General features: G+C 39.7%; 2 protein-coding genes across 2 annotated transcripts; both read right to left on the bottom strand.

The window, feature by feature from the left end:
• Window positions 1-1406: 1406 nt before the first annotated feature.
• Window positions 1407-10156, bottom strand: LOC121353736 (cytochrome P450 2J6-like). The gene is made up of 9 exons (XM_041467835.1): window positions 9940-10156; window positions 8217-8379; window positions 7711-7860; window positions 6691-6851; window positions 4315-4491; window positions 4017-4158; window positions 2466-2653; window positions 2101-2242; window positions 1407-1585 (listed from the first exon to the last, which is right to left on the bottom strand). The coding sequence occupies exons 1-9, from the start codon at window positions 10108-10110 to the stop codon at window positions 1407-1409; spliced, it is 1473 nt and encodes a 490-aa protein (XP_041323769.1). The 5' UTR covers window positions 10111-10156.
• Window positions 10157-12891: 2735 nt separating this feature from the next.
• Window positions 12892-22863, bottom strand: LOC121353750 (cytochrome P450 2J6-like). The gene is made up of 9 exons (XM_041467861.1): window positions 22696-22863; window positions 21119-21281; window positions 19455-19604; window positions 18525-18685; window positions 17472-17648; window positions 16570-16711; window positions 15058-15245; window positions 14499-14640; window positions 12892-13305 (listed from the first exon to the last, which is right to left on the bottom strand). The coding sequence occupies exons 1-9, from the start codon at window positions 22861-22863 to the stop codon at window positions 13127-13129; spliced, it is 1470 nt and encodes a 489-aa protein (XP_041323795.1). The 3' UTR covers window positions 12892-13126.
• Window positions 22864-23366: the final 503 nt, after the last annotated feature.

Genomic DNA, 23366 nt, shown 5'->3' with positions numbered 1-23366 from the left:
TACCTCCCCAGATCCAGATGGATATAAATGAATTGTTCTCTTACCAGTGTGGAGCTACTGCCAGGGGAATGTTTGTAGGTCCAGTGTGAGGGGACTTCATACCAACCACCTACATGCCAGGACATGGGTAGAACAATCCCATAAAGGTAATCCTGCGGGACAAGAAACTGCAAACCCAGGTTTCATCCTGTATGCACATCCCTGCCTGTTAGACTGGGGTGCTTTAAAACACAAGGTAGGCAGAGGCACCTGAAACAAATACAGCTGTGATGATGATGTCAGTCCTGGAGATGGCACTGTCAGCTAATCAGAGTATAAAAATAATCCTTCCTATGTTGGCATGCAGTATCCAATTTGTACCTCATACAAGAAGAATGTATCCCAATGCCATAAAGGAAAATTCCTTGTTAACTGCCAGTAAGCAAACCAGCAAAAAACCTCCACTTCTGCCAAGTCCTTGGGCACCTGGCTCATAAAGGCTTCCAGAATTCTTCAGTAGTGCCAAATCTGCTCTTGGTCATGATGTGCTAAGTGAAGTCATCTAGCTGTAATAAAGAATCCATTTTAAAAAATGAAAGAATAAATTAAGGTGAATAAATTTTTGGAGGATCTGGAGCAATCATCACAAGTAGACTACCTGGCATGAAGTTCCCATGTCGTTGGCAACCAGTGAGCTCATAAAAAAAGATAAATTATCAACACTCTGTAATTGCTCACTGTTGTCATTTGCCTTCCAGTCCTTGCTCTTTGCTTGTGATATGAAAAGCTCTCCAAAACTGCCTGATGAAGCCACTCTTCTGTTTCATCAGAAGGGTTGAAATGCTACCTGGATTAGTGGGTGAAACCCTGAACTGTCTTCCTAAATGACAGCATTGCATACAACAGGCTTGCTCAACAGCAAACCATATCAGTCTAAGGGAATATGTTATCACAGATCATACTGCCTGCCTCTAGAAAGGTTCCTCCAAGAGCTTCTTTTACCTCCTGCACCCACTAATATCCCAAGACAGACTGGAAGACCTCTAAGCCTATCTCCACAAATGCAACTGTGGCTCATGAGAAAGAATCTTTATTCATGAGTCTTCCAATTCATAGACCACACTTCAAGATCATTCTCTGTAAAACCTCTTTCCAGTTGGTAATATATAAGTCCCAATTGTAATTCTTCCCTTAATGCCTTTATTTGTTACACATCACAAGAAATTTACCAATATTTTCAAAACAGAAAAAAAAAAAAAAATGAACCCTTTATAATTATAATGTTCAGGATGCAACTGTATGTCAAGAATCTTTCAGAGTAGTGATTAACCAAATGAAGAGGAAAGCAAAAATCTTAGGACATGCAAGAAGGAACTGACATACAGAAGCAGCTTTACAGAGTGACTCTTCCCTGAATCTGCCATTTCCTATCGAGGAATGGCACAGAGCTGGTAGGGAGGTGGCTTCATCGTGCTCCCAAAAACAAACTTGGTGTTGACTTCCTTCACTCCTTCTGGCAGGGTGAATGTGAATGCTTGTAGCAAGGTGGAAAAGACAATGAAGAGCTCCATCCTTGCCAACAGCTCCCCCATGCACACACGGTGCCCTGTGAAGAAACAGAAAAGGCATTTCAGCCACAGGATTTCTATCACACCTCCCTTTCTAAACTGCCTGGGATTTTCTTTGCTTGTTTTCTGCAGATTTTATCCTTTTCTCTTAAGTTTGTCATTTAATGATTCATAACTGAAAGGTTGCTTGTATTTCCACAAAAAGTTTCAATGTACATTTACAGCAGGCAGTAAAACATTATAGAAATTGTCACCAGCGTGGCACAATTCATATTTGCAGTCTTCCCAGCACCATGCATTTTTCTGTTACTGCTTTGATAGCTTGATCTCTTCTCAGAGAGAAACTGGATCTGTCTTCCAAGAAAGACTTATCTATGTGTCATTCCTTCTATTCCAATCGTTTTCACATACAACTGGACTTCTCTCTTCTTTGAGATCTTTAAAGCAGTTTGTGTATGCCCATTTGTAGGTGCCTTCCCAGTTATTCTGAGGAATTAATGGATCTGAAGTTGTCACCACAAGGAGTAAATAAATCCCTGTTCAGTGCACTTACCTATAGCAAATGGTAAGAATGCTTCTCTGTTTACAAAGTTTCCATCTTTATCTAGAAAGTGGCCGGGGTTGAACTGATCAGGTGTCTCCCATTTTCCAGGATCAGCCAGAACAGAGTCAATATTTGCTAAAACTACTGTGTTCTGAAAAAAAAGGAGCAGTGGCTTCAACAAAAACTGTGACTGTAGAGTCTACTGATATCTAGGACAAAGCCTTGTGAAAAGCAATCCACAGAGACAGTCAAACCTTAGAGGCACTAGAACAAGAGTTCATGATGTCCCCAGTCAGAAAAAACCTCAAAACGCTTTCTAAAATCATCTAATGGACCAAAGATCAAATTGATTCAAATATGCAGCACATTTGTACCTTTGGAATGTGATATCCCAGCAGCTCCGTGTCCTTCACACTCATTCTGGGCAATGCAATTAAGAGTATGTTACTGTATCTCTGGATCTCGTGAATTACAGCATTTGTGTAGGGCAACTTTTTCCTGTCCTCATAGCAAAATACATGAGAACAACCCACAACAGCATCCAGCTCCTTCTGGACTTTCTCTAAGGAGGAATATTCAGCTTTAAATATATAGCAAACAATCTATAAACTCTATAGTCATAATTTTCCCTGCTGCTTTTTGCAGTTAGAATGGCGTCCAACCAGAAGAAAAAGATACTTTATAAAAAATAATGCCTTCAAATTCCCATACAGATAGCCTGAAAAAATTTCATGTTGAGGTTGTTTATAGGTTGCATATATACTTTTAAAATAAGATAGCAGATGAGGTCATTCTATAATAATATGTGGGTTCCTGTTACATTTACTGCTCTAAGGTAATTTATAAAAATACTTTTATTCATATTTATTTCTACAGGCAGGGAGTCAACTGGAAAAAAATATTAATTGTGTGTTAGGGGAACAGTTTAGTAATTGATTGAGGATTGTTCTTCATTAAGAAACACATAGATTTTGCTTGTCATCTACAGGTTCCTAACTGCTGCTCTGTAATTACTTGCCTTAGGAAGCACTTACACAAATTAATTTTTCCCAAGGACTTCTTTTTATTTTTTACTTACAATCCGAGCTGAAATGATAATTTCTGATTATTTTTTATTAACACTACAGACTCTATCATTGCAATTAGAATTACCCTCACAAAACTTAAGAACGTGTTACTATATCCTGAGGAGATGAAAAAATCATGTGAAAATTCAGTTTGTGCAACCCAGTTTCAAGTCTTTTGAAGGTAACAAAAATGGGACATCCTTTCTTCTTAACACTTCCACATTTTCTATTTGCCAGGCTCCTGCTATGCCTGGTACTAAGCTTAGACTCTCAAATATGAGGCCTTTAAAATTAGTTTTGTACCTTCTCATCCTTTCTATCCCATACACTCTAGCTCTTCTTTTTCAGTCATTTTACTCTGTCAAACTATATCTTTCTTCTGTAAATATCCTTTTGTAGAAGCACACATTTTCAAGCTACTCCCCCCAGTATTAGCAACCCCACACTGCATTTAAGTTATTTCTGCTGCAAGAGACCAAGAGCAAATTGCTGCAAAAAAGAGTAGGAGTCAGGGATTTACAAGGATGAACCAAAGACTCCTTCGTGGAAATCTAAGCATTACTGTCTGTGGAGGGGTGATGGTGCAATTTATCTCATCTGAGACGAAATTCCTGCAGCTGATTAATTTAATCACACCCTGCATCTGTTAAAACAAACAAAACAAACAAACAAACAAAAAAAACCCCACCCTGGAATGATTAGCCTGTATGTGAGAAAGGATACAGCAAGAAACAAATTAATGCAGTTCACCTGATTCATACTTCAGTAATTAGTTCCTCTACTTTTCTTTGAACAGGCACAACCAGTATTTGAACTTGTGTCATTGCCACACTTGCAGACCTCTTTGGATGTGCTTACCTTGAATGTCAGGATAAATCACCATGTACAGCAATGCCCACAGTAAAGTGGTGGCTGTAGTTTCTGTGCCTGCTACAAAGAGGTCAGCAACAGTCTGGATCAAGTTTTCTTCATCATAAGTTGCATCAGCATCTCCTTTAGTCTGCAGATATGGATTGAAAAGAAAGTTATGGCACACAAAAGAAGAAGTAAACCACCTGGAGAAATCATATGCTTCTAAATTTATATTAGACATCATTATAATCACTTAAAATCCCTTGTTGTTAGTGAAGTGTGAGAGAAGTTCAGAAGTACTCACTTTATCTATCTCATCCAAATAGTAATCAATAAAATGTCGATTTTCATCAAGCTTTCCTTTTCCTTTGTGACTTTCAATTTCCTTTGCTAACAGAGCATTCACAAAATCTACGCAGGACTTAACCTTTTTAACTGATGGCAGAAAGTGACCAGCAAGCCAGGGAGACAACTCATACATCTATAAAAGAGATATTTTAGATATGTGATATTACATATAAATATGTGGCATTTGGCAAACTAAATTTCAATCCTAATACAGGCTTCTGGATAGTGGAAAAAGCAAGTGAAAGGTTGATGACTGAATCAGTATTAGATTGAAGGGATAGTGCCTATCCCATGATTCATTAAAGATTAAAGCCTTTCTTAATTCTATTTTTCCCTGGAGCAAAATTAAAATTTCTCTCAGTTTTATAGTATGTAGAAAGAATAAATGAAATTCTTCTCTACCCCAATTCTTTGCTAGGCTGAACTTTAGTCACCTGAACCAAGGGTCTCCAATGAAACCTCTCCCTAGTCTCACTTTATCCAACATATATATAATTTATGTTTCATCACTAAAAAACCAGATCCAGGCTGACTGCCTTGACACATCTGTTAAGTGAAAATAGAACTATCCAAATCCAGGTTTATTTTCTTACAGCAGGACTGTGAATGGATGGGATTTTACTCACATTTGTGTTCTCATAGATAAGAAGCAAATTGAACACATCTGTGTGATGGCCAAAGCAACTCAATGACCCAGAAATACTGAGCTGTGTGGATTCCCTCCCATTTATTCACTGTTCTAAACATATTCACCTTCTCGTCCTTATACTCTCATAAACCCACATATCAGCAGAAAAGAAGTAAAACAATTCTTACATCCATTCCATTCTTCTACTTCCTTTCACTTTCTTTTTCCCCCTTTTACAGACTGCATCATGTCCTTCCATTTCCAGAACTGCTGCAGTTCAAATTATCCATTGGGCCATAACTTCTGGGCTCACCTATTTAAGTGGCAGCTGCATTACAAAGATTTATCCCCTCACAAGCCTAGTCAGATTTCCAGCTCCATTTCTTCTTTGGCCTACTACATAATTTTCCTTAACACTACCTGTCCACTCACCAAGAAAACAGGTAAGTGCAGCCAGTCATTAAGGGATTGTACATTCCTGTGGAAACACTGTGAAGAGCAGGACACAATGAAATGTTGGACTAGGACGTTTTTGTCAGCTCTGGACACGCCATTAAGGTGTTTTAAAAACAATTTGTACAAATACCTACTGAGAGCAATTTGGAAATAACTGAACCTGTGTCTACCCTGATTAGAAGGGTAGCTTAGGGATTATTTCAGTGGCATCTTCTGGGATAGTTACTAATAAGTAATTTTATTTTGGCTTATCTACCCAAAGTATCAAAATAGTCCTTAAATTCTCTAGGACCTTGCTTACAGAAGTTTCCAGTTAGTCAGAGAGGGTGGAAATCATACAAGACACAGAACTGGATGAGTTCCAACAAGTTTTGCAGAAGCAGCTGCCTTGTGCACAGGTAAATTCACTTTTTGGTTAACCACAGTACTGTGGTTCCCCTTCACAAATGATCCATAACAAAACTGCCCAGGTCTGAGGCCACCTGTTCTGGCAGCTGCAGTCACAGATGCACATACAGAAGCAAGAGAATTTCTCTCTCCAGTGGACCAGATGTGAAGTTGGGAGTTTGTGCCTTGAATGGAGACAGATATCATGCAGCAGCTAAAGGAGGGTGACTTGCAGTGTCACTGTACTCTTGTAAGGATGTGCAGATGTGGTACAGGTGTTGCTGCCAAAAACTGTAGGGAAAAGCTGCCATTAAGCAATTTCATGCCATGTTACCTTTGCACAAAACAGTTGCTCTGCTCCACTTTCTATGAGGTTGGCTGACAGTAGAGAAGGAAGCAGTAAAAAACCATTTATTCTTGACATTTTTTGACAGCCATGTCATACAATAGAGTGAAGAAAGCCAGATTGCCAGACAGAAATGATGATAAGCCTATTTCAGAGCTTTTCAGATAATTTAACCCACATTTTACTACTGATTTCAGATATAGTTTCAAACTCTGGAGTTGTACAGGTAGCACTTTTAAAAAGAAAGTCCTTTGTACATCTCTCAGCCACATTACAAATCTTTGCATTTTCATCCCTGCCCCCCATACACAGGAAATTTCTGTGCCATGATGAAGCATAAACAATTGAAACAAGTTTTGAACTAGGCATCTTGAAGCATTGTTCTGATGTGCTCTCCAGAAATTCCAGGTGCTATGGTATTTTTTTTGTTTTGTTACGAAAGTAACAAGCAAGTTGCCTTTTTTCACTGTCTATCTATAGAAACCAAGCAAATAAACAAAATCGATTTTCCTCACATAAAAGGAGATGCTGTTCAAAAATGCTGCCAAGGTGTCAAAGGACTCAATCAGGCGGTGAAAATTCTCGTCATCTCTGGAGAAACGATGTCCAAAAAGGATAGAACAAATGACATTTGCAACCGTATGAACAACAGGCATAGTGGGGTCCAGAGGTTTTCCTGTAAACACAAGGGACTGCATTCACCATTAACACTTATTGTTCCAGCTTTTCCCACTGACAGGAGAGCTGATAAAATTTCATCAACATTTCTGAAGTTAATTAGAACACTGGACGGCAAATTGTATTTTATTAGTAAAAGGCTCGAGTAAAGAAGTAACTTCAGGCATCTAAAAAACACTGTTGGTTTAAAAAATGAAAAACTGCTGGTGGGAATGGAATAAGTATTAATTATAAAAACACCCAGATTTCATCAAACCTTGGCATCAGCAGATCTCACGTTTGGCAATAACCAGGGTACAAAACCAGCTGAGATGTTAAATACACAGATGAGTTGAGAAGAGAAGCACCTTCTATTCTTTGCTCATATCATTTTACACTAGAATATTTCAGCCTACCCTGTGCACCCTTGGTCAAATCAATGCATATTTTATGCATTTTCTTTTCTACACAGGAATAGGAAGCACTGTGACACTGATTTTTTTACTGTTTGCTGTTACCCTGATGCTGTTAACCATAAGTAATATACAACTGACTCAGAAGTAATAACACTGATAGGGACCAGAATATATATAGATAGATAGATAGATAGATAGATAGATAGATAGAGATATATATAGGCATATTATATATATACTGGTATATTATAAATATATAACTAAACACGTATATAACAAGACAGACTTGCTGTGGGGTTTCACACTTCCACAAGTAAGTATCTCATGCAGGTAGCATATACAGATTTTTGAGACTCAGCTCTGCACACACACTTTGAATCCATTTTAGTAATCAAATAGTTTCAAAAGTTACCAGTGCCCCATTCTCCCCCTGCACAGACTGCCCTGCCCACCCTCACATACCATTTGTTTTCTGTAAGTATTCCACCAAGAGAGCCGCCTCCTCTTGCAGTAGATAATCCTGGTCTTTTTTCCCTACTCCCATCTTCCTCATCGTTGCCATGCCAAAACGCCTCTGCTGCTTCCAGAGATGACCATTAGAGAACAAAACACCTAGCATCATAATGAATTAATGCTGTCAATACCTTATAAATTAATGGCTTGGTAAGGTTGATACATCCAAAAAGCTTCTCTTTTCTTCTAATTTTTTCACATTTTTTACAGCAGTCTGGCAACAACCCTCTTTTCTTTCTTTTTGTATTTTAGCCATTGATCTTCTGTATAGAAGCTCTTACATTAACTCTATGCTGTCATTATTGTTGTGACAGAATATAGAATAGAACTGTTTTTAAAAACTTGTGAAAATAGAAACTTTTTTCCTGATGTAAATTAAGGACTTTGAGGCTCTAAATCAGTATTCAAAACTAGGGATAGAACACATTAAAATAATTCCTGAGAATAAAAATTACCATTTCCACGTGTCATAATGTGAAAGATTTTGCTTTCAGGTCTTCCAGCAACATCTTCAGCATGGGTAGTCAGACCTTCCTTCACTGCCTGAAACCCTTGCAGGACAACTGCAGGAGTGTTTGAAAGCCATAAGGTGAAGATATTGCCATGAATTTTGGCCATCTGTAGAACAAGGTAGAATCAGAGTAACAGGAGTCAGAACTGGTACTTTTAAATCAAACAAGATGAGCCAGACCTTCTCCCTGGGCAGATGCCCTAAGAGTGACTGACTTTGAGAACAGAGCATCAGGTATGTTCTTACATACAATATAGTTTGAAATCAGGTTTCTATCTAAAGTCTCATTTATTAAAGATCATGATGTTTCTAAAATGTCAGCCAATATTGCCAAAGTCCATTATGTCATTTATTATGTCTTACAATTCAAATTCATTGTAGATTAACTCTTCCATCCTCACCACTTATTACAAGACAGCAGTAGCTCATGAATTTGATGTGAACCATCTACAGATGCCCCTTTGTGTGTCAAGTGTAGCAGAAACAGTTGAGGAGCTGAGTAATGCAGGAATCACCCTGTCCTTTCCAGCTCAGCTGTGTCAGCCTTGTCTTCAGCTGCTGTGCACACAGGCATCCCTGGCAGTGGGCAGGACAATCCTTCCCCTGGCTGCTGAATCAGGAAAAGTAGCAAAATAGGCTGGAAAGAGTGGTGTGTTTCCAAGACATCCCAAGAAATGCAGGACCAGAGGACAACAAAATTCTTCTGCCTGGGAGCAAACAAGAGGGAATGCTTATGCACAGTGAGCAAAAATGTATGTGCTTGTACTTGCACGTTTGTGTTTAATTTCATTTTTGTAAGGACCTGTTCACGGCTTTTGAGACCTTGGAGTGGCCAGTACTACTCTTCCTGTCTGGGATGTCAGAAATAGAAGAAAAACACAGCAGACAGGCACTAGCTGCTATTTTATGTTAGGGAATAATAACACTTTGCCTTGAAATATGCAGCTCAGGAGGACAGAACTGGCAGGACTTGGACATAACAGGGAAAGGGAAGGTTGAGAGTGAAGAGGAAGAGTGAGGTGTTATTACTTACATATTTAAATGTTAAATATTTAGAATAGCTGTATAAGAACTATAAAACAACAGGATGCAAACTTTAGAAGTCCTGCATATTACAACTGGACATAGAAAAAGTTTGAACATACTATGAATTATTTATCCATTTAAAAGCTCAGTCTTGCTAAGCAGACTGAAATCTTTTGTGAAAATCTGACCAAATGGTATGTCAGAAAAAAATTTATTCTAAAATCTTTCAAAAAATCCATTTAATAAATATTAAAAAATCATCCTTTCTATACTGGAAATACACACTCAGTAGTTATTTCATGGGATACTTAGAAAATGCCAGTGCAACAACAGTCAAAACACAGACATCCAAAAGACTGCACACAATTAGTGAGTTTACTTTAAAATACAGCTTCTTCCTATATGTAAGACAAGACTATTATCATTATTGTGTTTTTTGTTCATAAGGCATTAAATATATATTTCATAGTAAGTGCAAATTTTCACACAAAGAAACAGATATTTTAATTACCTCCACCTATTTCCACATTTATGCAATTTAGAACAAATCCCTCCCTAGCATACAAAATAAAGCCATGTTAAACATATTTACTTTCCAATCAGCTTATCAGTCCATTAATACATTGCCAGAAAATACATACTTTTTTAAGGTGCTCATGATGAATTTTGAAGTTCATCTGCAGCAGATTTCCAAAGAAGGGATATGGAGTTGGCCCAGGAGGAAATTGTCTTCGCATCCATTGCAGTTTTAGAAACTGCATCAACGGCAGAGACACCACTAAAAATACCAGCACCTCAGTCACTGTTAACATTTTAATTCTGATTTACACAGCTACGTTGTCTCTCTATAACTGCTGTGTAGGCAGAGGAGAGATCAGTTTATCTTGCTTTTGGGGTACCTCCCTGATAAAAGAAAAAACACTTGACGCTCCTGTGACTCATCTCTTTCCCTCTATATCACTTTTACTTCCCCATCCCAGAGAATTAAGCGTTCTTATTTTTAAGCATATATAACATCATTGTGTTGCAGCTACACATCTGTCAATTACCGCCTCTTCAAGGGACACAAAATGTAGGTTAATGATACACCTCCTTGTGCCATGACTGCTGCTGTGACAAAAATCTCTGCCCACGGTCCTGGTTTCATAAAAAAACTCTTCCAAGAATGAGAAATAAAAAAGGTTTCCTGAGGGTTGGCTGCACACCAAAGGGCAGTAGGATTATTGAAAAGTTCAGGCTCATCAATAGCCATCACATGCACCAACCATGTGCTCTGCTACTTAGCTCACCCCATACTGTTGATTCTGACATTCTCTGCTAATCCTTTAATGTTTTTCATAGTTTATATTGAAAGGTGTTTGGGGGATGGCTCTACCTTTTAATTTTTTGCTTAGAGCACACAGAGACCATAAAAGACTCCAACTGATCATTGGGTAACAGGAGTTTGTTGGCAATAGTGAGATAACACCAAGTGTCCTCCCACTCCCTGCCCAGCTGCACAGGTAAGTGGGGTTGCAGTCTCCTTGACCAAGCACAAAGCAAAATTTCTTCACTCCTCCACCTGCCTGTGGCTAATCCCCCTGGATTGCCTGCAGCAGGAACAAAGATGAGATAGATCTGCCTCTGAGAACTCCTTTCACAAGTGCTGTCATGCAATTGAGCAACTCCAGCTCTGCAAAGGGTGGCATTTGAACATGATCAACAGAGAGTTGGCACTTGTACAGGAACAGCATTAGCTTAGACTTGGCTCTGACTTAGGCAGGAGCATGTGGCACTCTGGGAAGTGACCTAGATTGGCCTTGCTGCTCATATACCAAACTTACAGAACTGGCACAGCTGGAAATAAAAGTTGTGAGGTGTGAATGACATTGATTTACTCCAGAAACGGCAGAAAAATAACATTTACCCATCCTGCTGGCCACTGATCGAACTGAGAGCTAGGATCAACCTGAAAAACTGAATTACCCATTTTGAGACCACTTTTGTGACTTTTAATTCCTTCACTGGTGTTACATTTTCTGTATCTCCAACTGCTCCCAACTGAGTTTAGTATTTTCCAAAGTGTTCCTGGGAGGACACTCACAGCCCCAAGGCTTCCCTGCCCTGCTCACTTGCAGCCCCATCTGGCCCCTGCACAGTCCTGGCTGGCTGCTCTGCATCTTCCCAGGCTCTCCAGGCTCACTCTGACTTTTCCACACACATTAGCCACATTCTGGTGATTGCACCTCCCAGCCTAGACATGAACTGCCTGCCTGTAGGAAGGCAGCTGCCAAACAGCTTTGCTAAATCTTTGGGAGATATGTCAAGGGAATACAAATTGCTTTTCTCCTCGTACAAGATGTGCTGGAGGACTGGGAAGAGAGAAACCTGATAAGGTTTTGTAAGCTGTATTTGCCACAGCTTCCATGAAGAGAATTGAATGCCTGGGGTAGCAGGGGTTAGAGCTGTCTGACGGCTCAGAAGAACAGAAAAGTATCCCTGTAACAAGTGAATCCTCCTCCTCTCACTCTTGCCAGGAGAGCTGCTGGCCCGTTCTCTTCTCCCCCTTTCTTTCAGCCCATGACACAATGGACAAACAGAGCAATGCCAACTAGTCCTTGAAGCATGCTTGTGATAACAATTGTAAAGTCTTTTCTTCAAAGAAGAAAGCTGGTAGAGCAACAGTAACCCTCACTCTGACCTTGAGTTTTAAATCTTATCGTGTGGGTAACAAGGCCAGTCTCACAGTGAGAGTGGCTTCTGGTGCTTGCCATCCACTAGCCCTGCTTGGGCACTGCTCCTGCCAGCTGCACCTTGCACAGCTCTTCCCTCAGTGTGCATTTGGACTCAGCAGGCTCAGCTCAGCTGTCAGAAGGCTGCTTGTGTGCAGCTGCCCCTGTGCTCACAGAAAACTCTCAAGAGCTGTGATTCTCCTGCAGCTTTTGCAGAACACCACATCAATGTCTCCTGCCCTGCCCCTCCTTTGCAGATGCCAAGCGTTGCTGCACAAGGCTGCAAAGACTGCAAGCTGCCCCCTGAGCTGTGCTTTGGGCATCAGTGAAGAGACATGGCCAACCTAATCTGCTGTACATCATTGTCATTACGAACCCTGGCATGTGAGATGACTCCCGCCTTCATAGAAATGCCTCTCAAATGCACCACAAGAAGTATATGTCAAAAAAAAAAAAAAATTCCAGGCCAGCCCACTGGTCCTTATCCTTATTCCACCCACTGCATTTCACTGGGGCTTCCCTCTGCCATTTCCAGCAGGCAATAGGGGGGGTTTGCCTTTGCTCTTGGCCTGAGTCACATGCCTCACAGCCAAATGAAGAGCTGCACTGTTGTGTCTCTGTTACTTCCAGTCTCAAGCACTCATCTGCCTGTGGTTCTTGGCTAAATAGACAAAGCTGCTCCCAGCAAGTTGAGATGCCCCTCCACAGCATTGAGTGCCCATGCAACCATACCTGGGAACTCTGGCAATGCCCAGAGCCATCACCTCTGGGAACAGCATTCCCAGCACACCATTCTGGATTTGAGAATGTAGGGGAAGACTGCTCAGAGTCTGGCCCTGATGCTCCTCCTCCCTCCAGTAAGATTCTGCCAAGACTGCACAGTGCAATAATTGTCTACATTTATTTCATTTGTAACACAGCAGAAAAAAAAAAAAGGTACAGACACTTTCCAGACACAGGAAAACCAGAGTATTTTTCAGAGCTAGCTTCTAAGGCATAAAACAACAAGGACAGATTTTCACTGAATTTGAGCTAAAAATGAGAACCATAAAGCTGCACAAATCCTAGCACACTACCAAACCTGTGTCTGTGTCTCAAATCTCTAATGCTGAGCAACCTAGCGCAGAACTGCACAGAGCTTGTATGGATGGGGTTTCATGGTGCTCCCAAAGATAATGTCTGTGTTGATTTCCTTAACACCTTCTGGTACAGTGAACTTGAATTTCTGCAACAGGCTGCAGAACATGATGAAAAGTTCCATCTTGGCCAATGCCTCTCCCAGACAAACACGGTGACCTGCAAGGGGTGAACGGAAAGAGAAGTCAGTCCCCACCAAGGTCTGTAACCAGCACCTGTTTTCCAGCTTTTCACAGGAGCATTGCTCACTAAGGAACAAAGAGCTTTGCTGAATTTGACAATTTCCTTTCAGATTGAACTGGACGTACAACTGAGATGTCTGCAATTCATTGTTGCAGGTTCTCCCCAGATTAGATAGAAGAGATACCAGAGATGCTTCTCAGAAGTTTCATTCTTGCTTCCTAATCTATAGGACTCCCCAGTTTTATGAAAGGGATTTCAGTCTTTTGATTCCAAATAAAAACAAGAAACCTTTAGGTTCCCTCACGGCTTCTGCTTTCTACAAACTGACTTATCTTCCCTAATAACAGCAAAAAATCAGAAGACAGAGGACGTTCTACACCTGATGAAACATTTTCCTGCATAATGGTTTCAGTGAAAACAACTTGCTAAAGAAAAATCTCTTCCCAATTTGTCAATTAACTCTGTCCAGGATATAATTCCCAGAAACAGACAGTGACAAACTCTGAAATGCAGTAGTCAGGTCATTCAATTTGGATGTGAGAAATCAATTCCTCTTCTGCTTAATTTAGACCAGAAACTTGAGCCTGACATTTTCACAGCTCAGCTAACAGCTCTGACAATCAGGCTATTCCCTCCTGGCATGACCCACCAAGAGGTTTTGTTTGTTTAAACTTCTATAAACTCACACACTAGTGAAAGAGTGATCCCAGAAACTCCACAGGAAAGACATAGACTTCTGGATGTATTTGATCCAGCTTCTGGATCTCCCATTCATCTCTCTGCACTAATGAATTTTGAATTATTTATACAAAATAAATCAGCTCCAGCACAGCAGCCTGCCACACAATATCCACTGTAATGGCATAACCCAGCATATACAGAGGAGGACCAAGGACAACAGGGTTAGGACTCAAGTTCCTAAGTGATTGGGAATTCTGGGACCTTACTCATTACTCTGGGACCTTCTCTGCATTTTCACAAAAAAATCTAAGATCAAGTGTTTATACAATTGCCAAACAACTTATTTTTGCAGTCAAACATTTTTCTTGGCTGGGAAAACCATGTGCTCCTGCAGTTTGGGGTTACACTCCTCTTGGGCCTTCTCCACAATGAAAATAACACGGTTTCATCTAACCCACACGCCTGGGCTCAGTTCTCAGTGCACTCACCTGCTGAGAAGGCCAAAAAGGCCTCTCGGGTCACAAAATTTCCACCCTTGTCCAAGAAATGGCCGGGGTTGAACTGGTGAGGTGTCTCCCAATAGTCAGGGTCAAAAAGAGCCGAGTCTACATTTGCCATGATTAGAGTGCCCTGAAAGGAAGAGGCAGCTGGCACAGTTCTGTCTCTCACACATCAAGAATAAAAGGACACAGATTCCAGCTATAATTCTGCACACAGAAAGGCAGCAGAAATTAAAGATTACATAATTATGGGAAAAACAATAATCTCAAGGGTTCTGAGGAAGATTTTGTCAAAAAAAAAAAAAAAAAAAAAAAAGAAAAGAAACTTCAGTGTTTTGGGTTCAGAGAGCTCCCTGCTGTATTCCTTCATGTCTTTTTTCCCCCAGTCTTAAGCAAATGCCACAGAATGTGTGGTCTGCAGTTCTTTAGTACCATATCCTAAATCTAGCAAAATGATCTTCTTGTCCTGAGCTGGAGGGGAAAGGGTTTAATGGCAAACCTTTACTTGTGGCCAAAGATCACACTGGAATAGAAGGGATATCTCTACCTTTGGAACACGATACCCCAAAACAGTGGTATCCTTCACAGCTTCTCTGGGAAGTGTGATTAAAACAATGCTGCTGAAGCGGAGGATCTCATGAACCACAGCATTTGTGTACGGCAGCTTCTTCCGATCCTCGTAGCAGATGAGATGGGAGGGACTCAGAACAGCATCCAGCTCTGTCTGGACTTTGTCTAAAAAATATTTAAATATCCATTCTAGATGTAAGAACATTGTTTTGGATGAAACAGCTTTTCTTTCCTTTTTGGAGTATAGTAGTGATAGAAAAAAATACAATATATAAATAATTTATACTTACCATATCCTAAAGTGTAAATACATTTGTATAAATGTATCTATGTAATGCATTTATATTAATATAAATGTATATATTAGTGCAATCATACATTTATACAAATGGTTATGATTTGTATAAATCATAACCAGCTAGTTGTGATTTTACTACACTCACAGGTTTTTATGTTCAGCCCCTCTTTCACCAAGCCCAGCAGATTTATGGAACATTATATTTAAAGGAGGGGGAGAAAACTGCAAGTACAACAGTTATTAAGACATCAATTCAATTAAGCTGTTGATTTTACTCTAGGTAAATACAGACTCACAGTACACTAATGAGGGTGTTGCAAGCAAACCATCACATCAAGCTGACACATGTAATGCTGAGAACTGAAACAGGATAATATTAAACCATCATCAAGTATTAATCTCTTTGGGCTGCTATCTAAGCTTTACTAACTAGCACACCTTATACAGTCTCAGATAGTTTGGGGTCAGATGTCATACTTAAAACTTAGGCTAGTAAGCTATGAGGAATTTTTTTCTTTATAATTTATCAGAATTCAAAGTGCATGTGTGTGCACAGGCTCTGTTCTTCTAGCATGAAAAGAATTTCTAGCCCTCAGCCTGAGAGTCAAGAACATGTACTTGGCATAGTAATTCATCACCTCTGAAAACCCTCTACCAAATCACCCAAAAATTCTGAAACTAATGCACAACTGTGCTCTTGTCCAGAATTTCTGGATCATCTTTTTGTCTTCCCATTATTGTCTTCCTTGTTTAACATTCCCATGCATTAGAATAAATATATCTATTTTACAGAAATTTGACTGATGTCTCAGTTAATTAACTTAAATAATATAACCTTATTACACATTCTGGATGCCAGAAAAGCATCACTTTGCCCTAACCCAAACTCTTATTTCACCTTGTGTGTTTTCAGACTGTATCTTCCATTATATGCTTACAGTGCTGAAACAGTCTGACAAAAAATCAACAGGACCCAATACAGTACCAGAAGCTAAAGATCCCTGAAATTATTTTGAAATCTCTGTCTGAAAAATTTTTACTACATTGGCTTATTAAAAGCAAAACTCAAAAAATATCTTTCAAGTAAGTTTGATCTTGAAAAACCTTAATCTTAGCCAAAAAAAAAAAAAAAAAAGTAAAACAAAAAATTGCTCCACTTGAATCATATCCATGCTTGTGTGTGCTACTCACCTTGGATGTCAGGGTAAACCAACATATAGAGCAGAGCCCAGCGCAGAGTGGTGGCTGTGGTCTCTGAGCCACCCAGGAAAAGGTCAAAAACAGACTGCACCATGTTGTCTTCATCAAATGTAGAATTGGGGACATTTTTAGTCTAAAAGTGTCAGTGAGAAAGGTAAAATGGAGTATAGCTGTGTAAGAGCACTGAGACAGACAGTGATCACTGCATCTAAAGGAACAAGATTTTTAGAGGACAAAGAAAATACAGATTCTTGAGCAGAACACAGATAGAGGCAAAGACTTTACTCAAATGAGAACAGTGGTATTGTTAAATTACAGGTGCTGTTGAATGTGTCAGGTGTATAAGTCCTGTTATGCTACCTTGTAAAGTGGCATGTTGACTTCTGTTAACTTCCACAGCAGAAAAACACATTTCTAGGTAGTTTTATCCCACCCATACCACTTTCAGCACATTTGCTGATTTCAGTAATTTATCTAATATATAATGTTATCCTTTTAGAGATTTATGCTTTTTTTCAGAGCAGAGCCTGACAACAATTTAAGATTGTCATGATACTCATACAGCACTACTAAGCATAAAAATAATACAAGGCAAGAATGAGAATTCAGCAGCCATCTAAATACCTGCACCTTTTCAAGGTCCTCCCTACTGCCCAGCCCTCACTAAGGATTCCAAAATACGATAACAAACCAATGTAAGTAATTTGTACTTCTAGAACAAGTTATTGAGCTAACTATTCAAAGTTCATATTTTGAGTTTGGCAGCAGAGTTTTTCAGCTGTGCTTGCAGAGCTCTGCAGTAATGTTATGTTGTTGTGGACAGACAACAGCAGGGAAGGGGCAGGGAACCCATTATGGTTGGATCTGTGTCATGCACTGCATTAATCACTCACTTTCTCTATCTGCTTCAGGTAAAAGTCAATGAAATCTTCTGGTTCATCTATTCTGCCTTTTTCCCTGTGGCTTTTGATTTCCTGCCTCACAAAGGAGCGAACAAAATCCCGGGAAAATCTTGCTTTATGTAGAGGTCCTGGGAGGTGCTCTGCAAACCACGGGAACATTTCACACATCTGGGGAGCAAAAATTCGGCACAGAGGCAGTTAGTGACATTGTAGAGAAGCCTTGTGATAGAGATAGAGCATTTCTGGTGCTAAACTGCTGAATTAATTTCTCTGAGAAAACTCCTGTGGCATCAAAATAAATGTTTAGTACATAAACACACATTAAAATCACAAATTAGGGACAGTACAGTTTCCACCCTAGACTTTTCCCATCCTTACTGTATAACTCCGTTTGTATTTGCCCTTTGTAATTCACCAACAAAATAATCTACTTTTACAGTTAGACGTATCAATATTAATAAATCTAATGTTAATAAACATTTATGTCCATCACCTTAGCACAGGAAAAAAAAAAAACAAACACCCTCCCCCAAAAAAAAAAAAAAAAAAAAAAAAAAAAAAAAAAAAAACCCAAAAATATTAATAAATCTAATGTTAATAAACATTTATGTCCATCACCTTAGCACAGGAAAAAAAACCCCCCCCCAAAAAAAAAAAAAAAAAAAAACAAAAAAACAAAAACAAACCTAAAAGAACCCAACATTCTCCTTTATTCTCACACAGAGTATCATCTTTTCACCTTAACAATACTGGTATTTCCATTGCAGAAAAGGTCATTATCCCAAGCATATTACCTTTGCTAAGACATTCTAATAAAGATTATTAATACAATATTCATAATTGAATCATGTCAAACCCAAAGCATTGCAGGTCCAGTTCATATTCACAGTCAGAATATTTATCAGTATTCAATAATGCAATGCTTTAGTAATATACATAGTGATATAATTATATTGCAATAAATAATGAGCCAAATGATCAAATAAGTTGCATGTTAGTAGTATTCTAATAAGTGATACATAATCTCATAAGTAATATTCTCACATAATAAAAGTGGCTGTTCCCAAAAGCCACTATATGATTGAAGGCTTCAATCAGCTGGCGGAATGTTTTATCCTCCAGTGAGAAACGATGTCCAAAAACCACAGCACAAATCACATTGGAGACAGCATGGACAATGGGGAAGGAAGGGTCCACAGCTTCTCCTGCAGACAGAGAAAAACATTCATCTCCAAAGCACTTCCTTCTCCTCCTTTGCTATTTGTGAGAACAAGATTACAGTGACATTTTGTAATAGATGTCCTCTGTGATATCTATACTGTTTATTTATACACAGAAACACCCACTATTCACTAGGAAATGTAAAAAAAGCTAAACCTCACTCAAAAATGAAGACAGGAAGGCCTCAAGTCTCTAACTCCTGAGAACAAGATTACAGTGACATTTTGTAATAGATGTCCTCTGTGATATCTATACTGTTTATTTATACACAGAAACACCCACTATTCACTAGGAAATGTAAAAAAAGCTAAACCTCACTCAAAAATGAAGACAGGAAGGCCTCAAATCTCTAACTCCTGGCCTTGTTTTTTTTATTTGTTTACATTTTTGCTTTATTTTTTTTCTTTTTTAATCTCAATCTTGGAATTGATCCCAAAATACAAACTGCTGAGGTCCAACTGTACAAAAATCTCAAGGGTTCTGAGGGGTTTTTTGTCAAACAATAAATAAGCAAAGAAACTTCATTATTTTGGGTTCAGGAATTTCCCTGCTGTATTCCTTCATGTTTCTTTTTCCAGTCTGTTAGCAAACGCCACAGAATATGTGGTCTGTAGTTCTTTAGCACCTTATCCTTAATCTGCAAATCTAAGGTGTGCTCCAAATCCATTCTATTCTGTACCAAAAGTAGTCTTTACCCTTATAGTCAAGCAGTGTGTATTGTGTCTGCTCCCAAGCACTGTGTCAATGCCATACCCTCCTTGTCTCTGAAGAACTCCACCAGGTAACGGGCCTCGGTTTGTATCCCACGCTCCATTCCTTTATTCCCCATTCCCAGTTTCCGGAGAGTTCCGATTCCAAAATGTCTCTGTTGTTTCCAGATGAGACCATTTGAGACCAAGATACCTTTAGGCATCAAGAATTAGTGTTATGTCATAATAAAGTTCATACAATTGTAGATGATAAACACAGTAAGAGTCATCTTCTCATCACGCTGTCGCTCAAAGAGGAGGGACATATCAGGGCAGTGTTCTTTGAATTGAATGTTGTTAGAGACTGAGAAAACATCTTGGTTAAGATATTACCATCCCTGCAAAAAAAACCCACTTGGACCTCTGGACTCACACACCTGCCTTCCAAACCTAGTCCTACTTTGTGTGACGTGTCTGCCTCTGGTCTTTGAGGGATCCTGTTCTACCAGGATCTTTATACCAAATACCAGGTTCTCATCCTGGAAAGGTCCCTTCTGGAAAGACAATGAAGCCAGGGCAAGAACCACCCAGCCAAAATGAGAAGAAAAAATAGGCTTTAGCCAACCTGCAAACAGCTTCTTAAGATCAAGAGTTCCTGTGGGGCAGAAAGGAATCCCAGGCTGCTCTGCTTGAGTCTGTGTTCTAGCAGAAACCACCCAGCATGAGCCATTTAATCTGCTTGGTGGGGAAATTCCCTCCACAAGTCTAGCCTGCAATTCCTCCTGGGAAAGTCAGCTCACTCCCTGAGACAACTGCTTCACCAGAGACTGGGATAACTGTCCCTTATTTCTTCTGCTGTCCTGGGAGCCAGGGAGAGGCAGGTGGTATTTGTGCTGCAGTCACAAATTTGCAGCTGAGCTGCAGCTGTTGGTTAAAGCCATCCCTACTACAAATTATGAGTTTTAGGGCATGTGTCACAACCCAGCTACTTTTCTGCACAGCACCCCAATAAAAAGTGGCAATACAGATCCTTCCAAACGGACTGAAATGGCCCCAGACTTAATAATCTCTGTACCTTAAAGTGGTTTTTCTCTACTTACATTAGCTAGCATTACAAATTAAAGCTTTCTGGACTGTAGTTCACATTAAACAAATCTTGACTGAGGGTAAGGCATCTTCTGTACATTCTCTGGATAAGAGGCTGATGGAAACAAGTTCAATTATTTCCGTTTTAAACATATCACTATCTTTATTCTCTCTCCACTGTGATTCAGCAGTGTTTGTGATAGCACAATACAATGCTTTGAACACTCTAGCTAATAAATTTAAAGCTCCACTGACCTTCCTGTGACTTTGTACTTCAGAACAAGACCAGATCAAAGTTCTGTATATGCTTTCTTTACAGCTGCCTTTGCTGTAAACAAACAACTGGGAGCATAAAGATTTACTTTAGTCTCAGCTTGCAAAGGAAGCTGCAGGCTCAGGATTATTTCAAATCAGGACACGCAGACAACAGTAAGAATGTTGCCCATGCTGCTCTGATAAGATTCTGAAATGTGTGACAGTGGGATTTGGAGACCACTTGGGATGATGCTTCACAATGATATGATTCACCTTCAGCAGACAGAAATAAGTCCGTGGGGAACTAAGGGTTTTTCAGTAAGAAAAGCACAAGAGGAAACAAAGAAAGTCAAGGGTGAAGTCCTTCCATGAACATGAACATCTTACCCTTTCCATCTGCCATTTTGTTGAAAATGTAGGTCTGCAGTCGCCCCGAAACATCCTCCGAGTTGTTGGTGAGACCATTCTTCACAGCTTGGAACCCATAGAGCACCACCATAGGTCTGTGACCCATCCACAGGGTGCAGATGTTGCCATAGGTTTTTGCCAGCTGCAGGTAAGGTCAGTGCCCAAATAAACCCCGTGGGAGAAACATCAAAGAAAATGCACACACCATGCCTGCTGCCTTCAGCACAACATTGCTCAGGGGTTCAGGAGGTGAAAAGGGACAGTGCTGTGTTTTGTGGTGGGGGTGCTTTCTGCAGGAAGGGTCTGGGCTCTCTCTGAGAACACACCACCCACAGAAAATGTGAGCAATGAAAGAATAAATGGTCCTTTTCTAGAACTTGGCCTGGGTTACCTTTGTGATATCAACCATAGGGCAAATGCCCTTGAGTGTTTATGGATCTGTACAAGGGTTTCTGTGAAATTTCACCTGCCCATTCTTGGTTACATTTTTCAATTCCATATTTCATTTACTCGTTCAGCAACCAGAATTTCTTGAAATTATGAATTCCAAGTGTAACTCCCCTTCTAGAGTTCTACGTACTGCAGATTTCACATTTCAATGGCAAGAACTCTTCCCATCTTATATACTTATATATATTCCCATCTTAACACTGTCAGCTGAGGCACCTAATAAGCATAGATCCCATCTCTGGGTACTGAGGGCTCTCAGGCAATGCTGTGGGTATTCTGCAAGGACAAAGTCCCTGTTGCTAGACCAAGAACCAGTACAGATCTGTCCTCTCACAGTCATCAACATGTACCCATCAGAAAACTTTAGCATCATGCTCTTTTAAGCTCCCTTCAGCTGCAGCCAGGTACCCTCTGACCTGCAAGTTGCACTTAGCACATAAGGAAAGGCAACAATTTGAAAAATATATTAACACACTGGGTTTTCTTGTGACCTTTTGGCTCAGTGGAGGATGTTGAAAACTGAAAGAATCTATATTAACAGGCTTAGCATGGACCTAATTCTTCCCATTGATTATTTCCTTTCACCATCATTTATGTCTTTAGTTTATCTGCAAAGAGCACATCCCAGACTGGACTTCAGAGAAACAATGGATGAAAGGATTTGGCTACATATGTGATACAATCTTGTTTCCATCTCATGACAGCAGAAGATATTCTGGTACACTTTTCACACCCTCTGAATTCAAGACACCTAGTTTAAAATTATTTTCAATATATGCCTATGACAGGAAATTTGAGAATCACTTTTTTCTTCCGAGGCCAAAGATTCTCTTAACAATATACATTTTTTCTGAGGCAAAATTACTATGTTCAGTTCTGTTTAAGCTGCACACATATATGAAGGAGACTTTCATGTGAAATTATTAGGTTTTCATATTAATTAGACTGTTTGCAGGATTTTTACCTTCACTTGTTTGGGCACTTCACTTCCACAAATCACCCTGTGCTGGATTCTCCCTGTTACCACATCAGCCTGTCAACAATCATCACCATTTTTTCCAGGTTTTGCCTCAATAGCTCTTTAGTTCACATCTGCAAAGACATACCTTTTTCAGGCTCCCGTGATCAGCTCTAAAATTTATCCACCAAACACTTCCAATGATGGGAAATGGTGTTGGTCCAGGAGGAAATCCACGACTCTTCCATTGCAAATTCAGGAACTGTGCACTCAGAAGAAACAAAACCAGGGATATGAGAATTACACTTATCATCATTTTACACTTCCAAACTCCTATTATAAAATTGCTACAAATCTGTCTGTTGAAATTGTTCTTCTGAACTCTTCACTGGCACATTGAAGATTTCCGAATTTTCACCTCCCTTCTTTCCTACCACTCTTTCTGATCCAAGAAAATGAGAATTATTTCCATTCTTGAGTGTTATTTAATACATCACTATGCTGCAATATGCTAATAGATGCCATTATTTTAAGATCCAGCAGAGGCTAGGTCAGAGAAGGTGGGAACCTCAGCCAGAAATGTCCCTTTGAGCAATCAGTTTGAGGAACGCGTCACTCAAAATACTGACTACATGCACGCCAAGAACTCGGGTACAAAGCTGCAGCTGTCAGATGAGGGCAGGAATACTCATAGGTAGCCTTCTTGGGGCAGAGGTAAAAGGAAGCAACCAGTAGCCTTGTACAACAGTGGGTGGAGATGCTGACTTGGGAACCAAGAGCAATGAAGTGTTGTAATTTGAGTTTTCACAGTAAACAATA

The sequence above is a fragment of the Pyrgilauda ruficollis genome, unplaced genomic scaffold (genome assembly GCF_017590135.1).
Source record: "Pyrgilauda ruficollis isolate IOZ18807 unplaced genomic scaffold, ASM1759013v1 scaffold21, whole genome shotgun sequence".
NCBI lineage: Eukaryota > Metazoa > Chordata > Aves > Passeriformes > Passeridae > Pyrgilauda > Pyrgilauda ruficollis.
This window is presented reverse-complemented; position numbering and strand designations above follow the sequence as displayed.